At 40.8% G+C, this 21,889-nt stretch overlaps 1 protein-coding gene across 1 annotated transcript; it reads left to right on the forward strand.

Annotated features, from left to right (window-relative positions):
• Positions 1 to 9,115: 9,115 nt before the first annotated feature.
• Cbln2 (cerebellin 2 precursor) lies at positions 9,116 to 15,714 on the forward strand. The gene is given in 5 exon segments (XM_052742730.1): positions 9,116 to 9,242; positions 10,371 to 10,559; positions 10,561 to 10,896; positions 13,694 to 13,813; positions 14,018 to 15,714. Coding segments are annotated over 5 exon segments (852 nt in total). The 5' UTR covers positions 9,116 to 9,233; the 3' UTR covers positions 14,216 to 15,714.
• Positions 15,715 to 21,889: the final 6,175 nt, after the last annotated feature.

Genomic DNA, 21,889 nt, shown 5'->3' on the forward strand with positions numbered 1-21,889 from the left:
AGCTGTCCTCTAACTTCTACAAGCTTGCTATAGTGTTTCCATGCCCACCCACCCCTACTAAGTAAATAAATATAAATTAACTAAATATTAAAAATACAGAAACACATAGGAGTGAGTAAAGCCAGTAATATTGCTTGCCCCACAGGTGCCTCCTGTCTATTTCCTTTTTCTTTTTTGATTTTTTGAGACAGGATTTCTCTGTGCAGCACTGGCTGTTCTAGAACTCACTTTGTAGACCAAGCTGATCTTTAACTGAGAGGACCCACTTGCCTCTGCCTCGAAAGTGCTGGGATTAAAGTGTGCATCACCAAGCTCATTGGTCTATTGCAATACTTTTGAAAAATATTTTTGTTATGGTTCACCCTTATACTCTTTCTTGAAATCAAAATAAGTAATACTATTTTGTCTAGTTGCAAATTTACCAACTTTATTCAATGTACAGTTGTTTTCTAGTTAAAAGCAGGAGATAAAACTTAAAAGCATTAGATTTATTCCACCTTTCTCCAATTAATATATAAGATATTGTTAAAATATAATTGTTATTTGCAAATTATATTATTTGCTTTGTATTAGACATAATATATTATGTTGTTCATCAATTTAGCAAGCATTTCCACAACTTCAATGTTAAAGAGAATGTGAGTACTTTGGCTCTTTCTCCACATATCATGAGATCCATCTTTATTTTTTTGACATAAATTTTCCACATCAACATGTTTGTATGCATGTATGTATGTATTTCAGAAAAGGTTGTTTTGAATTACGTGTTCAAGGAAAAGCTTGTTGGTTTTTATGAATTTAGAAAAGAAACAAGCTTTTAGATATGCATATAATAGGCTGAATTCAAACTTTTTTATCTACTAAAAATGTCAGTTTATTTGGTAGACATGTTAATGTACTGTACAAGTGAGAAAATACTGAAAATTAGCCAGAAGAAAATAGAAAAAATGCAAAGTGAATAAAAAATTGAGTAACAACCAAATCAGACCAAAACAACTAAATAAACCTCAAAAAAAATTTAAAAAGTGAGAGCAGGATATTTTGACATGAAAGATGCACGCAGGTGAAAATAACAACAGAGATAGCCCCTCCATAAACTCAGCTTCAGTCCCCTTCCTAAAGCAAACCCAGAAGTCTAAGAAAACCCATGTCTCTAATGAAATGGAATCTCACTGTCAATATCAACCTGTACAATAAATTGTACATACCGAGTGGTACTACCATAATTTCACATCACTGGTGGAGCTCAATGGCCTCAGCACTGTTACATTATTAGTGTTTTAGAATTTATTGTTCTTCTTTGAAATACATTCTTCACCTGTGTGTCCATGCAGAGACTGGTACGTCACTCTGGGCTGTGCAGACATCCACACTTCAATGACAGTGTACATTTGAAGGGCACGTGGAAGGGAAGGTTTTCCTCTTTGGAAAGCTTTGTGAAATTCCCTACTCCATTCAGCAATCATTTTCTTCATTTCTATTTCAGGCAATATTTAGACCTCTTGAAAACAGAAAAGTTAACAAATGCAAGCACAATATCAAAATACCCTCAAAGGGAAGAGGCTATAGAAAGCAGACTCAACAAGTCACATATACATACACATTCAAAATACTGCTAATCAAATTTTTCTTGTTGAATGAATGTCTTCCTAACTTCTGATTGTTGATGAATTTATTTAAACCATTCAACCCACTATGTGTTTCTCAAAATGAGAGAGTTAGAGATTCCTAAAATTAACATATAATGAACACTGGAATCAATTCATCACTTTGCAAACACAGGATTCTTAATACGCTAAAATATCTTAATACACATTGGGATACGGCAAAACAAACCTGAGAGCACTTGTGTGGAAAAAGTCATCCTAATGGAGGGTTTAGTATAAGCAGCGTGAAGAAGAAAAATAAAGACAATATTAACATTAAGAATGTAATCATGTGTTATTTTAGGAGATTAAAGTCAGAGATTTACAAAATCTTTTAACACAATCCTTCCTTGTAAAGTAAGACAATTTGTGCTACAATGTTTCTCATTGTGAAAACTTTTTATTTTAGTATTTTGAAAGTAATTTAAAAATATTTCTGGTTGCTTACGGATTCGTATTCTAAGAAAGGTCGTCTGGATATCATGTCACTAACGTAAACGCTTTTCTTTCACTTTCCAATGGGCCATTTCCCCTTAAAGTCCCTACCAGATTGTCGGTCTTAGACTTAACTCTCCATTATCTGGCTTATGAGCACTGTCAGTCAACCCTTCGTGGATTTTTTGTTTGTTTATGGTATTCTGATTTGTGAGTTCTTCCTTGCATCCTTATATGGCTAAACATTCCTCAGGAAAAAAAATGATGATGTTGTGCCTCAGACATATTAGAAATTTAACAAATGTTTATGCTTATTGGAGATGATGAAAATCCTGAAGGAAATCAATATTCTTTCATGTAGATTATCATAAGAAATCAGCACAAGGATGTATCAGACAAAGATCCAGCCGGTCTGCCAAGAGATGTGTTTGGGCACACATTATGCTGATTCTAAAGTACATTTTTAACTCTCTATCATTTTGGCAGTGAGTAAGCAAAGCCCCAGTTTCGTATGAAAGACAATATTTTAATATTACCACCAAGAAAATATTTGTTTTTATATTTGCATAAAGCTTTGTGTTTCTACCATTTCTACCAGATCTAAGCATTAATCTTATTCCCTTCCTCACCACAGCTCACAGGGACCATAATAACGTTTGACTCGGGAGTCAGAGGGTTATTCTCTATTTCACACACGCGCACACAAACAAATTATTATAAAACCTTTGGCAATACATAATCGGACTGAGTTCTTTCTATTACAATTATAAAGTGAGTTCTTGTAGAAGAGCTGAGTGCAGATGGTGGATTGTCTCCACCTCTCAATTAAAACCATTTTAGTATATGGCTTCTCTGGCCTTCTCAGCTATCAGTGATGTGCCTTAACCAAGTTTTACTAACAAGTCAGAAACTCCAAAGAGAAGATTTTGTGTCAGATTTTAAGAATATGGTTTCTTTTCTCTTTGAAATAATGCAAATAGACTATCAAACTCGAGAAAGTAGCTTCTGCAGGTATGGTGAACCTGAACAGCTGCTACCCACACTACCAACCACCAATGTCCACATTTATTGGACAACAACCAGGCCCTTTTTCCAATGTGAGTTTGTTTTATATAAACACACTTCCCTCACAGATGTCTTAAATAGTAAGCCTTCCAAATATCTTGCAGGTGTTGAGTGAGGTCCCCATAGAAACAGAAGCCCAGCTCTTTGCAGTAGCCAGACTAGTTTCCATACCCAGTTTTCAGCAAGTCCCAGCCCAGCATTTTTAACCAGAGTCCAGATGATTCACATACTCATTACAGTTTGGGAGTTTAAACAGCTATGAGCATATTCCTCAGTTTGCCTGCCCTCGTTTTCTATCTGGAACTGGTTTCAGTTCCTATGAATAGTCTCTGATGAAGTCGCGATGGTTGTGCACAGTGGACATCCATGGAACATAGATGCTGCTGACATAATAGGCCTAGATGTTTTAAAAAGACACTCATGTCTCTCTGTCTGAGTGATGGATTATTCAAACAATGGAGCCCGAGGAAATGGGGCTTTTTCCCAGGTAATCCCATGCTAGGGAAAGGCAAAGGGGCCAACAACTTGTCAGACCGCCTTACCAGACAAGACTTTGGTCCAAACAATGTCAGGTGGCTGGTTAGAGGAAATGCACATTGACAGGTACTGCTTAGATGTGCATATCCTTGGCCCTCTAATTCAACGTTGATCTCCCTGCAGGACCCTGACAATGGACTTGAGGCGGAGAGTCCATTAGATGTCCTTCTCCCTCTTAACAATATGACGTTGAGTAAATCCCCTTTTTCTGCTCCCCACTATTATTCTGGCTTTTGAGAACAGGTGGCCAGAGCTGACTGGGGGCACAGGTTGTGAACCCCAACTTGGATAATACTCTCAACTGACCAGGCAGTACAGCTTCACGTTCAGATCCTGAGACAATTCTTAAGGATATTTGTGCCTAAACTCTGATTTCTGTTCAGAGAAACCTAATTTCTCTTAAAAACTTATGATCAGTATAAAGTGGCTTTTATAGTGGATTGCATCCAAAGAGTGGTTCCTGAGGGAGTAGTACTATTCTTAGCTTGGGTCTTCAGCTCAGAGCATTCCTGAGAATGCTCGGTTAATACTTCCTGAGGGCACTCCATGTCTATCAAATACTCTCAAGATCAAGAGTTAATGTCAATCATAAAATAATTCAGGCAAGGTTGCCAAATATCTTCTGAAACAACATCATCATGGTTATGTTCAGATCCAGGCAATATATTGTTCCACTTAATTTATACTGGATTAATAATCGTCTGTATTGTTGGCTCCTGCTTAGCTAGTTTTCTTATAGAGCGTAGAATCACCTGTTCCAGAATGATGCTATCTACAGTTGGCTGGCCCTCCAACATCAATTAAGACAATGAAAACAATCTCTCGTACACATGGTCACAGTACAATATTTATTAGACATATTCAAAATATTGTCAACATTATGAGCTTTGACAACATACTTGCAGCTTATTCTAAATAAAAAATTGTACCATTATTTTAGAAGAAAGAGCATTTAAGCAAAAAATTAGGAAATGCTTTAACTATATATGTTAGTAATTCTCTATATCCTTCTGTAATGATAACATTTATTTTTTAAGCAAAAATTTGTAGGATACTATTTTATCTAACACCTTTTTCCTATTGAGAAAAAGAGTTGGCAAATGTTTCCTTTGTATATAAACCTATTTATTTTGATAAGATTGAAATGACTGACATTAGGCATTCAACCCAATTTGGTAAGGCAATAGATACATTTCTTTTCATGAAATTAAAGAAAAGAAACACTGGGATTATGTAAGACATGAAGACCTAGAAGAGTTAAAAGAAAGTGTATGTACCATCCACTAACACAGATACATTCACATAAATAAGATAAATAATTTTGAAAAAGAATCACATATTATGGGACTTTGAAGTAGCAAGCAGATTACTTTGTATTTCCAACACTATTGCTTCTTAAAGTCCCATAAATCCTAATATACCCCCCAGCGGGAGATAAAAAGTATCCTAAAACAATAAAAATGTGTTTATTTTTCTTTCAATATTAAGAAAGTAACACACCTTTAATCCCAATGCTCGGGGGCAAAGGCAGGGGCAAGTAGATCTTTGTTAGCGTAATGCCAGCATGTACCTGGCCAGCCAGGACTGCATAGTGAGACCCTGTCCAAAACAAACAAGAAATCAATGAAGAGAGAGAGAGAGAGAGAGAGAGAGAGAGAGAGAGAGAGAGAGAGAGAGAGAGAGAGAGAGAGAGAAGACAGAAAGAAACAAAGAAACGAACAAACAAAGAGAGAAAGAAAAGAAAGACAGAGAAACAATACAAAACAAAAGAAATTACCATTGAACTAAATCATGGTTGTAGTGTGCCATATTTTGCTAACTAAAACATAGAATAGATATTACATGTTGGAATGTATGCCATAATGTCTCTGAAAGGTGATCTGAGGCATCCAGTCTGTCCCTGGATAGCAGCAATAACTTATTTAGCTCAATGTGACTATAGAATGTAGACAGTCTGAGTTCAGCCAGTCTGAGTTTTAACTTAGTCAACTAATGGTTTATCTAATTTGGCTGAGATAATATGGTTACATCATAATTTTAGTTAATAAATACAACCTAGTACCTCATATAAATAAATTTACTTGGTCTTTCTATTCAGCAGTGGCTGAGTTGGAGTTGATTCCAATTTTTAAAATTCCAATTTACTTATGTTAGAAATTTGTTAAGACAAAAACGTCCATGTAGCTTGAAGTGTTTTTTTCTTTTCCTGTTGTCACTCTTTCTTTAGGGTTGTTGCTTCACTGTGAAATATGAAGGAGTGTGTGATATTTATACATAAATGAAATATTCCATACCTTAGTAACTTTCTAGTATAGCCATTTGCCCACATTAAATATATATTCCAATATTTTTAAAAAGATGCATCTTTATTAATACATGTGTTCTTTTGTAAAAGTATGTTTTTAATTTTTGCATCCAAGAATATGGGACTCATGAGAGACCATATTTAAGACACTCCTGGAAGAAATCCACAAATATGATGTAGAAGGTTTAAAGACCAACACAAGCTGGAATTACTTTTCAGCAATGGGTTCTCTCCAGGGAAGATCATGTTCAGCTCTCTGAGACATAACTATTTTTTTTGACAAATGAAAAATTAACTTCCCCAGCCATTCCTTAAATGCAATTTTTGACTTTATAATATTTCTCCATTATCTACATATGACATATGTCTCTGACTCAGGGCACTTCCCATAGGCCTAATGCTGTCTGCTACATGATAGACAAAGGTAGTATCTTTCACATCACAAATGCTCAAGACATGTTTGATATTATTATTGCCCATGGGAATGCTATTTCACCTAAGAGAACAGAATCTATTGTCCATATTCTGATGACAATAGTAACAACAATTACCAGTAACAAAAATATGGAGCAGGATATATAACCATTGAAGTACACATAGAAGTTTTCCTTTTTAATTCAGTGCCCTGGATGTCTTTCTAAACATGCTTACAAGCTAAAAACCTAGCTCTTGACCAAAGATCTGGTAGGTAGAACTACCAGTTGATGGATGGATGAACTATCTCCACTTTTCTGCCAATCTGATAGTTTCCACAATGTCTAACTTCCTTATTGAACTATGAAGCTCAGGTTGGAACTCAAATGTGTTTTTCATTCCATTACATACGTGCACTTGCCTTCACACCATAACCTAGTTCATGTAACCTTTACCTTAGTGTGTCCTGTGTGTACTGCCATAGCCACACGTAAAAGTGGTTTTGTTCTGCTTGACTTTATTTTGTTGTTTGTCTCGAAGGAAGTGATGAATTGGTTCAGCTGTTTATATGTTTATATCAAAAGAAATGTCTCAAAGCACTTAGGAAAGCTGTTTAATTAAACAATTATTTAAAGATTTTAGATGTGTTCAAGGCTTTCTGCTTCTAAATTAGCAAGCTGCTCTTTCTTTCAGTGGGCTTCATGTTTCTTTGTGTTTTCTCATTCTCTGCTGACAGGTTTACATTCAATTCAGTCTTGATGGCACAAAATAATTGTACTTCTACGGCAGAGTTGAGCAAATTCAGACAATATTAGAGTAAAATAACTGAAGTAAGATTGCACTATTTCTGCTGAGTTAAACTCACAAACCGATAGAAGGCATGGCTGTCGCGCCTTTTACAAGCTTCCTGGAAATGCAGCGCAGGGCACCTGCAAGTTACTATTTCCGCTGACAGTAGTGTAGGACTGAAGGATTCTGGAGTTATTTTATAGTCTGTAGTGTTCTGCTTGTTGCGTTAAGCAGGATGCATTTTGTCTCTGAGGCTCTTTCAACCACTACCCTGATACTCATGGGAAACCTGTGGTCTCAACTAAACCTATGCTGTGGATTTCATTCGGGCCCTCCTCCTTTTGTAATGGGATGATTGGACATGCACAGTATCTTCAGTGCATAGGCCTTCCAGCCTAGAACAGCCATGAAAGAACCGACAACACGGGTCTTCAACATCTCCTGTCTGAGAAGACAGGTCTCATAAAACAGAAGCAGAGCGACTTAAATCTTCAAAGGGGAGAGAGAACGACGTGGCGATGTCTGGAGGAATAACACAGGCACATGCTATGCTCTAATGAACTACATGGACTGATTTGGGGACCCCCCACCCCAGCCCGGTCTGCTCATTGGCCTATCAGAAAGGCATACTATCCAAGACAGAGCAAACATATTTGTAATGATGCTTTTAAAAAAAATCAGATTATAGAGTCCACATTAAAAAGCCACCTTGCCTCTGTTCAGTGTCGATATGTATTACCCAGCCCAAAGGTTTTTGCAAATACTGTGGGGTTTGTAATAGCCCATGATAAACCCACTTCAGCAAACATCTTCTTGGCAGAGTTACACGTTAGAGGGGTAAAGAGCTACAAACACAAACATGTCTACTGTAAATTGCAAGCTGAAAGAATATTTAAAGACAAGCTTGTTGCATTTGAGCAGCCGCCTCCAGAGCTGTTTTAGGGGCTGGGGTGAAGGAAAACAATCCTCCAGCCTCACCTTAGTCCTGTGTACTCCTCCACACTCGGTAGGTTAGTTTGCAGCCCGCGGCCGGGAGCCTTTAGCGCCCGTAGGTGGCGCCCCTCGTCCGTGCTTGCGCATCTCGCGGCTCTCCAGGCGCAGCTCGGAACCCCGCGTGTCTCCCCGGGTCTTCAGAGCCCAGAGACTGCGTTTTAATAAATATGCGCGCGTTGGCACCGCGCTCCACAAGCCCCGGGGTTCAGAGAAGCAGACACATAAACCCAGGCGAGGAAGCTCCTCTTTAATTTGCGCCAAAATCCGACGTTTCACAAACGGAGATTTGGAATTGCAGTTCTAAAACCATTAAATTACCAAGCTTTTTCTCCCTTAAAAAAAAAAATACTTTCCTTTTTTTTTTTTTTTTAAACGTCCGTCCCTCCAACCCCTTTAATTATGAAAGTGGCCACTCCGTTCGGGATTAAGACTTGGAGGGACTTTGGAAAAGAAAAGGAATCTGGAAGAAGATCCGAGGGCGCCTAGTTTTAAGAAGGCACCTAGGAAGACTGCGCTGGGTGTCTAGGTGAGAGCCGGACCTGGGCTTGGCAAGGTGCGTGGAGGGAGCCCGAGGGGAGGGGCTGTGGATTCTAGGACGAAAGAAGCGGGGAGTCGGCAGCTGGCAGCTCCGGGCTGTGCCCTCTGGAGTCTGGGGGAGAGGCAGGGACCCAGGGATCCTGTCAGTGAGGTGCGCGGAGGGCGCGCGGGCTGCTGGAGTACACGGGACTCGGAAGAGGCAGGCCGCGCGCAGCGGTGCGGTTCCCGGGCTCGGCACGGCTCCGCAGAGCGGGAAGCGTGTGGGTTCCAGACACCGCGGTGCGCTGAGCAGCGTGGAGCGCCGCGCAGTGTGGGGCTCCCTGGGCGCGTGGGGCCGGGGCGTGGTGTGCTTGCGGAGCCCAGCGGACCGGGAGGAGAGGAGGCAGGGCGGGGCGGCGCGGTTATTGGCCAAGCTCTGGGAGAAGGGTCGTGCTCCGAGGTGTCCTCCTCCCTCTTGCCTCATTTTCTCTAAGCAAACCAACTTCGCGGACCTCGGTGCTCGCCCATCATGGATGTTCCAGGTAACCCACCCCATCCCTGAGCTCCGGGATCTGGTTGCTAGTTGCCTTTTTTTGTAATGCTTCACCAGAACCTTGAGTAATGTGAGTGCTGGGGGTTCAAGAGAGGAGAGTCGGCCGGCGGAGTTGGGGGTGGGAGGTGGTCCGCTATCCTTTGTGAAGGAGCTGCAGACAGGGTATTTATTGAAACCCAACTTCTCTTTTCTTAGAAAGAACACTGGAAGAGTTGCTCGGAGAGCGTGGGCGGCGAGGGGAGGGCTCTTTCTGTCTGTGTTCCTGGGCTGGGTATTGGAATGGCCTCTCTGGGTTAGCTGAAGAAGAGGGGACCGGCTAAAAGTGCCAACCCGCGTAAGTTAGCAGAAAGGTGCAGAAGAAAGGGAGTGGGGTACAGAGACAAGAGCCTGCAAATGAGTAAAATCCCGGGATTCTGGTGGTGCTGGAATCGGCTCTTGTCTTTGCCAGAGAGAGGACTCCGCCAGGCTCTCCTAGGGGGCTGGCCAGCGGCTGCAGGGACATTGGAAGTGGGTGTTAGAATTTCGCTCCTCACCCACCCCCATCCCGCCTTTCTCTGTTCTGTGCTTTCCTTTTTCTTTTTAATCTCACCCGCCCAAGGAGCTTTCTGTAGTTTTTTTCTTTGGGGATGGGGGGTAGATTCTTTTTATCCGATAAGGAGTGTTTAAAAATTACTTCCTGGGTAGAAAAATAGAGGAAAAAGGGGGGGGGGGCGGAGAGAGGAAGGTTTTCTCCTTGTGGCTGTCCAGAAAGCCACCGAAATTAAGCTGATGAGGCGTCATTTTTTCCCCTTTGACTTCATTTAATTCCTCTAGTTGTGTTGGAATGAGTAGGCAGGGGGCGACGGTGATGACGCCGTCCTAGAGGTCCCCAACCCTTTTTACAAGGTCCTACAGAATCTTAGCCCAGAACCCCAGGTTCGGCGCAAGATTCAGGAATCTGTTTGGACTTGCTGACTGGTGCGACAGAGCTTTCTCGGATCCATTATGCTACATCTGGAATGGAGATAACTTTGGGGGACCCAGGGGATGGCCATCCCGAAGGGGCTAGAGAGCACCAGCCACTTGCCCCCCTATGCACACCTTCCTGCCTAAGGATTTGGGTTCTTTGCCCTGACAGGTCCGCTGGTGCCTTCCTTCTGAGAACCATTTGGCCTTGACCGTCTCAGCCAGCCGAGGATCCAGCCTAGAGAAGGCTACTGCTCCCGTCCTGCGTGTTCCAGTGCGTACCCGGGCATCCCTTCGGCCCCGGTCGGCCTTGGCGTCCTCGGGGCGCCCCCCAGCCCAGATGCCCGCGCCTGGCCGGGACCCCCCGAGGGCCACCGCTGAACATGCCCGGGCGCCGGGGGGCGCTGCGTGAGCCAGCCGACTTTGGCTCCAGCCTGGGGGCGGCGCTGGCCCTGTTGTTGCTGCTGCTACCTGCCTGCTGCCCTGTGAGGGCTCAGAATGACACGGAGCCCATCGTGCTAGAGGGCAAGTGCCTGGTGGTGTGCGACTCCAGCCCATCGGGGGACGGTGCCGTCACCTCTTCCCTGGGCATATCTGTGCGCTCAGGCAGTGCCAAGGTGGCCTTCTCCGCTACTAGGAGCACCAACCATGAGCCGTCAGAGATGAGCAACCGTACCATGACCATCTACTTCGATCAGGTTAGGCTGACGTGCTCACCCGCGGATGAGTGGAGAACTGGCCGGTGTGCCCAGCTATCTAGGGCTCCCTGCATCTCCAGGTGGAATGCCAGGCTGGTTTTCTCCACCTCTGCCTTGCCCTTACATGGCTTCTTTTACTACTATACTTTCTTGGAGTCCCCCTTGAACACACTGTAGAGTTTGTTTTTAAACACCAGCTCTCTTGGCAAGGATTACTGAGAGCCCTGTAAGGCTCCCCAGGCTTTCCAAGGGTCTGGTAAAGCTGATGATAGGAAATACATTTCCCTGAAAGAAAACCTAGTGTTCTTTCCCTTTTGCTGGGGGCAAGGCAGTGTTTGTGGTGACCAATCTTCAGACATCTGGGGAGAGGGGTTCCTCTTAAAGATGCTGCGTGTAAGAGAGTTTCTCATTCAAAGAGGAGTCTGACAGAGGGCTGAACCTATTGCCTATATTGTGGGATCCAGTGACAAGATGTTAATTTTCAAGAAAATAAGTGGGAAGGATGGGGAAGGCAGCAGAGTTTGTGCTCTGCTTATATACCAAAACAAAGTGGCCGTGTATCTGCTGTGCACAGGAAATGAAACTTTTGCCAGATGTCCATATAGCATGTTCAAATATAAGTGCATAGCATGACTATACATTTAACAAGACAAAGGCCCATGGCTTAAGTGGCTTTAAGCCACTTAATTTCTGGCCTCTGGGCCAGCCAACCAAGGATTAGGGAAATGGATATGTAAATGTTTCTCTGGGTGGTGACCTTTCTGTGTACTCTCTTCTTGTGATTCCTATCAGTCTTCAGAAATTGAAAAGATGAGGGTGGTTTTCATACTTTTTCTAATCAGCTAATGCTCTTGCCAAAGGGCTTTGTGTAAAATGGATTCCTGAAACATCACTAGACACAGATGGAGTTACTATCTACTGGCTTTCCCTCTGTCCAGGAGCCAGCTTCTAAAAACATTTATAGCCAGTGCACACACTTGATCTCTTTTTAGACTGTTGTATTCATTTTAAAAATCATGCATTTGAGGGTTTAGGGAAGTTGCTTTAATAAGCAAAAATATTTCATTTCATTGTTTCCAAATAAGACAGCATAATATAAGCATAAATATAACCCATATTCTTTTTTATCCATTATTATTTTACTTTTATTTTTTTAATTATGGTGTCCTACAGATAATACTCACAGTCGTTTCAGATCCACTGATTTCTGGAGTTGTCAGGGAAATTCCGATACAAGGTCAAATCATAATAGAAATCTTGCTTTTACAGACAAATTAACTTTGCCTGGCTGTAAGTGAGGGAGATTGTAAGCGAGGGAGACCCTCTGCTCAGGGCCTGGCTGCGTGTCTTTTCATTCACATAAAGTCTTGAATTTACATGTTTCCAGAATTTAAAATCCGCACGGAGGGGGTGAGATGGGGAGGGGAGTGCAGGCAACTCAAAGGGCGTGCAAGGGAGGGCTTCCTTCTCCAGTGAAGAACCCTGGGGATCACTGAGCACAGACGTCAGAGGTACTTTGTCCTCAGCAATGGAGCTGAGTGCCTGTGCCTGTGAGACTCCTGCCCAGGAGTGCGCTGAAGTGGTACTCACAGCACGATGAAGATGCAGTGTTTCCCAAGCCATGCCGGCAGTGGTTACCTGCAGTAATTCACTGTGCACTGGGAGTTTGTGTAGCCTATACAGTCCTGTAAAAAGTAACAGCCAGGGCAGTGGAGCTTTACTTTCTGATCAGGTAAAAGACAGTCCAGGGTTCTGGTGCTCCTTCCTGGCTGTTTGTTCTGTAAGCATAAAACACCAGCGGGTCATTTTATTATTTTAAGGAACTTGGGGTTTTGCAGGAGGAGAGATGGGAACAGGATGTGGACAAAGTAGCCAGATTCTATTTTGAACAGAACAGGAGTGAGGTGAGGAGCTTGATTCTCTTTACATTCTGCTGTGACCGGCAACTCTTATTCCTCCTTTATTTGAGGGAACTACAGGCAGGGCCACATAATCCTCTGCTGATAGCTAATTGTGTCCTTAATCTCGCTGCTGTGGGGTTTCCTGGGTTTGGACTAGTAGTGCCCAGGCTACCAGTGCAATCCTCTTTGTTTGTTCCGGCGTTTTACACGCTCCCAACACTCAGCCAACAGAGCGAGCACCACTAAGAGGAGAATGAAGTTGAACAGGGCAGCCAGTGTTGGTTGGCAAACTCATCGTCCAACGCTATTTATAAAGCACCTCCTGTATACTGCTAGAGGTTGGAAGACCCTGGACATAGAAACCTCACAGAAGCCATTCTCTTACTCCTACTTAAGTGAGCTCATGGAATGGACTGGTCTGCTACTCCACCACCTTTTCTTTCTCCATTCCATGTGAAGTTTTAATTATTAAACACAGCCTCAGGTTGAACTCCCTATGACCCTCTCCCTAAAAAAAAAAAAAAAAAAAAAAAAAAAAAAAAAAAAAAAAAAAGTAGGCTGAATTTACAGGTTTCTTCTTGGCTTGACTGTCTCCCATCTCTCTCCATTCTCTGTGTATCATCATACAAAACTTACATAGACTATATGAAGGTACAATTAAAATATACTTCCGAAGTTTTCATTAATTAGAAACCATGAGAATACCTTTGGAATACATTTCTGCCACGGAATGTTTTTGATTTTGGTACTCACTGCTGCTGGCATTGTTTGAGTAACACTGTGGACTTAGTGGCACCTGTTCTCCATACCAATAAGCCAGCTAACATTGGTGGTTACCTGAAAGTGTGGAGAAAATGCAAGCCTATTAAGGTATGCTGTTCCCTCTTCTTTTTCAGGTTTTAGTAAACATCGGCAACCACTTCGACCTTGCCTCCAGTATATTTGTAGCACCACGAAAAGGGATCTATAGCTTCAGCTTTCACGTGGTCAAAGTGTACAACAGACAAACAATCCAGGTGAGCCAGTTTGGAAGATGAGCCCTTGAATGCTTGGTAAATGGGGGGTTGGGCTCTGAGCCATCTGGAAATCCTATCTTGCAGGTTCCAGGGGTTTGGGCTCCAAAAGTTAGATGGAGGTAACAGTCCTTAGGGGAGGAAGAGAACAGAATGTGGGAAGGAGGTGGTCTCTGATCTGCTTAGCCTTCCTCTCTGCCTTTGTAGGTCAGTTTAATGCAGAATGGCTACCCGGTGATCTCCGCATTCGCAGGAGACCAGGATGTTACCAGGGAAGCAGCCAGCAATGGTGTTCTGTTGCTTATGGAAAGAGAAGACAAAGTTCATCTCAAACTGGAGAGAGGGAACCTCATGGGAGGCTGGAAATACTCCACATTCTCGGGCTTCTTGGTGTTTCCTCTATAGACATGCAGCCACCCTGACAGTGGGAAGGTTTTGATCAGGAACCAGGGATCTGCCCTCTGTAACACCTTGAACTTGTCGGAATAGGATGGCTTGGGCTGACCTTCATCAGATTGTTGCCATAGAAGAATGATTTTCTTCTAAAGCTCCAGTATTTTCTTTGACTATTGACAATTCCTCGGGAACCTGGCCTCTAATTAGTTTTAGACGACAAGGTCTTAAGGAGAAATGAAATTATCGATTTGAGCAATTTGTACCTGTGATTGTAAAGTCGATATCGGATTTTATTGTTGGAACCACTGACTTACCTTCTATTGTTTGTACGTTGTATCCTTGTCCTGATGACATAGATGCTGCTGACCCTCAGATGGATTGCACGCTGCAGTCAGGGCTTAACGCAAGAGCCCAGCAAAGAACCACCTACCAGAGAGTCCTTGACTTGTGTCTGTGTGTGTGTGTGTGTAGCCTTAAGAAAAAGAATGGCTTCATTTTCATTCTGTAGCTTACCCCTGGGGTCTTGGGAGGATGGGGAGGGAGCTGGGCATCGGGGACCTGTCAAAAGTGCTTTATCCTGAGAAGCAAATTTTGCACGACTGAACTGCAACTTTTGTTTTGTATTGTCAGTGATTTTCTGTTTTCCTCTGGAAGCTTCCTTTTCCTTCCTCAGGTTTCACACCTCAAACCTACTTAGTTTTCATGCTGGGGTCCTGGAGAGAAAATAACAACAACAACAAAAAACTTATGTTCAGTACTTGTATGAGATCAAACAAAACAAAACAAAATCTGCATACTTTGTTTTGAATGAGAGGAAACCAGGGGGTTGGGGAAAGAAGAAGAAGAAGTCCTTCTTTTAAAGTAAGGATAGCAGATAGACCATTCTGCATATTCTTCCCTGGAGTCTCTCTCAAATGCATCTTCAAACTTGCAACCAAGATTTTATTTATTTTTTTTTTTTTAAATTTATACTCTGGGATCCTTTAAGAGCCTGGCCTTCCTCATTGGTCATGAATCCCTTAAAAGTGGAGCTGAGGTGACCCAATCCCCCCATTGCTTTTGCTCCTGATGTGTCTCAGTGGTGACTTAGATCTGCCTCTGAGTGACCACACAATGACCAGATGCTTCAAAGAAACAGGACCAGCACTTCTTCCTGGAGACCTTCCTTTGATCTGTCCATGGAGAGGGATGTGTTGACGCTCTGTGGATGAACACCTGGCCAGAAGCCACCTGGACGGGAAGTCACAGCCATTGAAGGTACTGGCTGCTGTACCCCATCAGTGGTTTTTCAAATCCTGCTTGTTTTGGCATCTCCTGCAACAACACTATTCAGTTGCAGCTGAGAGAACTGGTGCAGTATGTGTGCGCCAAGGAAATGTCACTAATCCCAAAGCAATCAAAGATGAGACCTCAAACTGGATGTCAATTTGTCCTTTGTGTAACAATGTAACCAAAATATTGACTATAAAACTCATAATTTAAGATACAGAATAAACGGGTTTGATGTCTGTCTTGCTCTAGTCCCTCCTCATCGTCTCTCTCAAAATGATGGGGAGGTATAGGATAAGTACCAAGGAACTGAGGATGTTAAATTTATGTTGTGATTCTTTATAAAGGACACACACACACACACACACACACACACACACACACACACACACACACACAAATACTGATGCAGCTATAGGTTTTTTCTGGGGGTGTATTACTCACTTAGACATATTCAGTTTATACTTACGTATTTTTTCAAAGAGTAAGATTTTGGAGGAGAGAGCTAAAAGACAAAATTAAGGCTTAAGAGGTAACTAGTAATATCAAAGATTCGAACATTTGAGAAGGTTCAGTTGTTTTCAACTTGTACGTGAGGATGAATTTCATGGTCAAAGGTTAAGTGCAGGAGATATTGTGTAGTGATAGTTGAACTAAAGTCCTCAGCTTTTTTGTCCTAACGTGAACAAGGAATTAGAATAAGAAGCTTTATTCTATTAAAATGATGTTGTCTGGTGAGGAGGGAAAATCAACCACAAAGCATTCCGGGGTACTCTGACTCTGGCTTGAAAACATATTTCTAAGTGTGCGCTGTGTTTATGGATGCTGGGGACATAAACAGAAGGCAGATGGAGTGTGTGTCCCTTGTGTTTTGTTATTCTTAGATATTTTAATTCTCTTTCCCTCATTTCCTTAACTTCATGCTCACTTTAAAACAAGAAAGGAAACCTCATCTGAAGACAATATTACATGCCAGAGATTGGAAGATGTAGGAGCCCTTGCTATTAATATTTACATCCTTTAATAATACATAATGCACATATTTCATTGTATTTATATCTTTATCGTGTACAGATTGCCACTGGGTAGTACTGTCTCATAAATAAGTTATTAAATTAACCAATATAAATGTATTTCAGGAGTTTATTTTCTATTAGAAAATCAACTTCCTCCTGATGGTTGTCCTCTTAGCCTTCTTTCTTTTCCTGCAATGCAAATGCCAGAAAGTACATTAGTCCGTAGCCCTCCTGGTAATGTTCTGAGGTGGTGTTCCACCTAACGCAGCATCGGCCTCTGCCACACCCGTATAGAAATTATGTAGATTTATTACTTGCTTGAGAAATAAAACTTAGCTAAATCAAGTTGTATTGAATATCAGAATATTGACTGATGTGTTATAAAATACATCAGTCAAAACAATACCTTTGCTGAAAATTCAGTTTGCTTGTGATATCCTTGAGAGATGTGACACTGGCAGACTTGTCCCAGAAGAAACATATTTGTCAGATCAAAAGCTAAGATGTGTTTTTTTGTTTGTTTGTTTTCTTGTTGTTGTTGTTTGGATTAAGAAGAATGGTCTAACTTTTCTAGAAAGAGCTCAACACTCCTGACTCCTACCCTCAGTGTTCATATCTGCACAGTCAACACTCAGACTCCATATGGTCAGTCCACCCCACAAGGCTGTTGAGATAACCTCTCAGAAGTTCTTGAGAATGAAGGGAGAGCATGGGGGTAATAGGTGGGAGTTTACAGCTGGGAGAGTGTTTTCATAAAAGTATGTTTTTCAATGTGCCGTGGTAAAGATCACTTAAATATCTGACAGGAAGATGATTGTGCATGGAAGTGCATTTCCAAAACTCTCAAAAGACTGCTAAAGCTGTGGTGTTATGTTGAAGTTTTCCTCAATTTAATTTTTTAGGGATAAGATAATATCAAAATCTACACATCTGAGTCTATTTGCCTTCTCAGTTATGTTGTTTGGCTGTCCCTTGTGGTTCATGCTGACCCTCATCTTCTAATATATATTGCCAAATTTTATAAAACATATATTGATAATCTTATAAAAGCAGCATAGATAACATCAGCATAGCCAACATACACCTTTTTAATGTTAGCTTTCTTTCATTGATAAATGTTAGCTCTCTTAAGCTGTAAATGCTTTTCAGGAAATGCTCCTCTCTTAAAATATATTCTCAGTTGACATACAACCCTCATGACTGAACTCTAGATCCTGAAAGATTGTATTTACCATCTGTGATTCCTGAGACAGTTTTGTACCCTAGTATTTTTGTTAAACTTTTGTGTACGGCATAGATCATCTACATTTTTATGGTATGTACTTTCTATACCTCCTCCTATCAAAGCTGGTGAAGGAAACAGCTACTGAATACTAGAATAAAAACTCTTCCATGTATAGAGATTTTGTAGATTTATTTACTTTCTTGAAAAAAAAGACTTAGCTAACTCAAATTATATTGAACTTCAGAAGAATTTTACAATATGTAACACAAAACAAGACCTTTGCTGAAAATTGAGTTGCCTGTCACGTTTTCTTAATATCGTTGAAACCACAGTGGTCACATACTCAGTGACTGTTATGTAGCATAGATACCTTTGCCTTTGAACACAGTAACATACACTTTATTTTAGTGATGATATAATAAAAATATATGGATTATCTGTATTTTCCTGGGATGTAGGAATATGTAAGAGAAATATTTGACAAATTATCTTCTACAAACAAAACAAAGCAGGGTTGCTGCATCATGTTTCAACTGTAGCAAAAGGAGCAAAGAATATTCTGTCAGTTATGTGACTATATTTTCCACTCTATTATTATTTTTTCATAATATTTTTTATCGATTACAAAGAAACAAATACTGTAATAAGATGATGTTGCTGTTAATAAAATAGTTAATGTGTGTTTAAATTCCTACAGCATAAGAAGAATATAGCAATTAGTCCAAATATGCAAATGAATGAAAAACTTCTGCTATTTTTTGAGATGGTGTAAATATAGAAACAGGGTCCATTGAGTTATTCTAAAGGGTGATCTTTTTCATCTCATGGAAGTACTTGTAAAAATGTAGCAGCATGTTAAGTACAGATTGCGATGAGTTTTTCCCTTTTGCCTTGTCTATGCGAAAATTTCTTTATCTTGATATTATTACTAAAATAGGATATAAAATATTTTTTTAATTTAAGGACAAACACTTTAAATTCTCTGGAGAAGTTTAATGTTACTTTTCTTAGCATTTAATGAGGAATTACATCAAATACCCTAAAGTAAGTTAACATCCAAGTGTTATATTGGTTTGAAACTTCTATTTTCCTGTGTTCCATAACTCTTTTCTGACATACTATAAGCTGATGAACCACAAACATTAATTAAGACTGTTTATCAGCCTTTCATTTTAAACATTTTTTGTAGACAAAATTCACCAAAAAGTAATGTTTAGTGCTTTGCTGATGGAGGCCAACAACTAAAAAACAAAACATAGCGGGTGCACACGTGTGTGAGCATATATATATATATACATGCATATATTTATATAAATACTAATTTGTATCACAGCTATTCGTGGTGTAACTGGACAGAGTCAGTGTCCACAGCTCTTCTTCCCAAAACATAAAAGTCATGTAATAAGACTTATATGATTCAAAGATTCAGAGAAAAAAAAAAAAAAACTTCAAGCACACTTACCATGTCTCTGGGTCTATACACTAATATTATATCAAAATATGAATGTTCAGGAAATGAGGTTTTCTTACATTTCCAAACCCAGTAGGATCACTTGCAAATTTTAAGGGCAAAAGCCACATGATTTTACCTCCTGCAGATAATAGAAGTTATGTTCCATCTCCCTAAGTGGGTTGTGCTGTGTATCTCTATCTCTGGCATCATTTACGTGTCTGCAGCCTCATATGTCATCATCTTCATCAGCTCGCCCACATGCACTCAGTGTATAGTGTAAATGAGCTACTTGACAACTTAATTCGGAAAAGAAATCTTCATTCCCTCTTTTTAGTGCCTACAGCAGGACTCCCCAGGGTTAGAATGCTGCATTGAACTCCAGCTAGTCTAACAAACGGAAGCTTCTTACTAATGAGGCAGGACTATCTTGCAGCCTGAACAGCCATGCCTTGGTCTTTAAGACTGTTCCATCCCATGCTTCAGGACGGCCCATTACCGTGTTAGACTGAATGTCAGTTTGGAGGAGACACGGACGTTGCCAACACTTTGGAATGCTGAACTACTATTGACACCAATTTCTTTAACCATCAGAGTGCCCTGGGCTATAGGATGCCCTTTAAATTCTTTATGTTATGATTAAGAAATGAACATTTATTGTGATTCTGGATACATCTTTATTATGAAACACACTAATAGACACAATAAAATTATTGTAACTGTAACTAAGCTAATTAATTGAAATTACTTCTAAAATATATCCACTACAGTAGCTTTATAAGGATTTTAAATATCCAAGCTAGGCTTGTGTGTTCTATCAAACATTTGTCCTTTAATTACTATTTTCACTGCCTGTAACTGTGAGATTATAAGTACCACACTTCCAGAAAGTGGTTTACTACTGAAAACGATAGGTAGGTCATGAAAATGCAATGGTGTTGTCTTTTTGTGCTCCTAAGACCATGTCTGGATGTCACGGTGAAGCCTTTTGTTCTGGTACTGTAAACTGCCAATTGGCAAGAAAAATGGTATCATTCATAGGAACGATCTGGTTGTTAAGGAATAGGGTGTAGGTACTTTCTTTATCATACCCCAGTATTTACCAGTTATTACCTCAGGGCCAGAAAGACGCAGTAGGAGAGGAGAGGAGAACAGACACCCACTCATTGTGGACAGCAGAGCCCACAATCAGAATGAAGAACTTAACAGATGCCAAGATGGGGAGAGAGAGCAGAAGTGTGAGGGACCACAGAAACCATGTTCACAGAGGTGAATAATGTAGTTTACATGTTTTTTACATATGAAGAAGAGAATGTTATGTAGACAATGACTTTAGTGTAGATCTGATCTCCCAGCTACAAACTCCTTGACTGCCTCTCCACCCTATGGTGATCAAGATGGGATCTTTACAAACCCAGAGCAGAATGGGGTTCCTTTGATAATCTTGACAGCACCACAGTTAGAAGTACAGGGAATGGCTGTTGCTTTACAACAAGAAGATAAAAATTTAAGAGGCATTTAATGTAATGCCCTGTTCTTCCTTCTTGTCCTCTAATTTTGGGAAGGAAAAAATAAATAATAGAAACTTTATGCTAAAGCTAGTCAAGTCCTTCGAAATAGATCTTCAGCTAGGTGACAAGGAGGCATGATTGAAGTCTGTCTTACCAGAACTGAACTGAAGAACTTCCCCAGATCTTCAATACTTTTTACAAGATATCAGTTTAATCAATAAATATCTTTATAAAGTTTTAGTGTTTAAGAATTTCACACATGTACATAATGTGTTTTGATCAAGTCCACGCCTACTCCCTCCCTCCCACATTCTCTCCTATCCCCCTTACCTCTTTCTGCTCCTAACTTGATGCTATTTTTAAACCCACTGAATTCATTGGTGCTGCTTACATGGGATGTCGTATTTAAGGCATGCTTCACCAGATGGAACTCACACCTGATACAGTTATCAGGGCCCAAAACATGGGGTGACTAGGTCATGGGTCACAAAGGTGAACCTAATGTTGTTATTCTGCTATTTGGACATAGTAATAAACTGCCTCCAAGTTGTCTTTATATCAATAGTCAAGTGTATCTCTCAATCCTCATCAGATAAATTTCTTTCAAAGTAGGTAGTGACCCACTACTGGTCAGCATGCAGAGAATAAGAAACTGTGGAGTGCTTAGATCCAAAAGTCTAATTTTAAGACGAAAGAGAAGGTGAACATGAGGCCAAGGACATTGATTGAAGCATGAACCCAGTGTTTAATTGCGTGCTATGATGCACACATATATGTGTGTGCATGTGAACATGTAGACATAAACAACATGTGCATTCGGTATCTACCCACTGTTAAAGTGTCTTCTGTGACTTTGAGCTATATAGACCTTTGACAGTAGAAATTGATGGCCCAGGAGCTTTAGCGCATGTTTATAGATTCACATCTACTGAATTTATCTCAGTTATTGGGCTTGTGTTTTCACATTTTACTTCTTGCATTCAGTCTGAGGAATGTATTTCACCAGAAGGTAGAAATTACATCTGGTCTCCCTGACAGACAGAGATTGAGAACTGTTGAGAATAATTAGGCCATCTGGTGTTGTAAATCCAATACAGAGTTATGATCAGTGGATCCCGGCCTAATCTGCCCTTCATCCCTTGCATCTGAATTACCTTGTCGCAAAAGAATGACAAGGGGCTGGTCTTAAAGAGAAATTGATTGCCACATCTC

Source organism: Peromyscus californicus, unplaced genomic scaffold (assembly GCF_007827085.1).
Source record: "Peromyscus californicus insignis strain IS unplaced genomic scaffold, ASM782708v3 Scaffold_17__1_contigs__length_78620276, whole genome shotgun sequence".
Classification (NCBI taxonomy): Eukaryota; Metazoa; Chordata; class Mammalia; order Rodentia; family Cricetidae; genus Peromyscus; species Peromyscus californicus.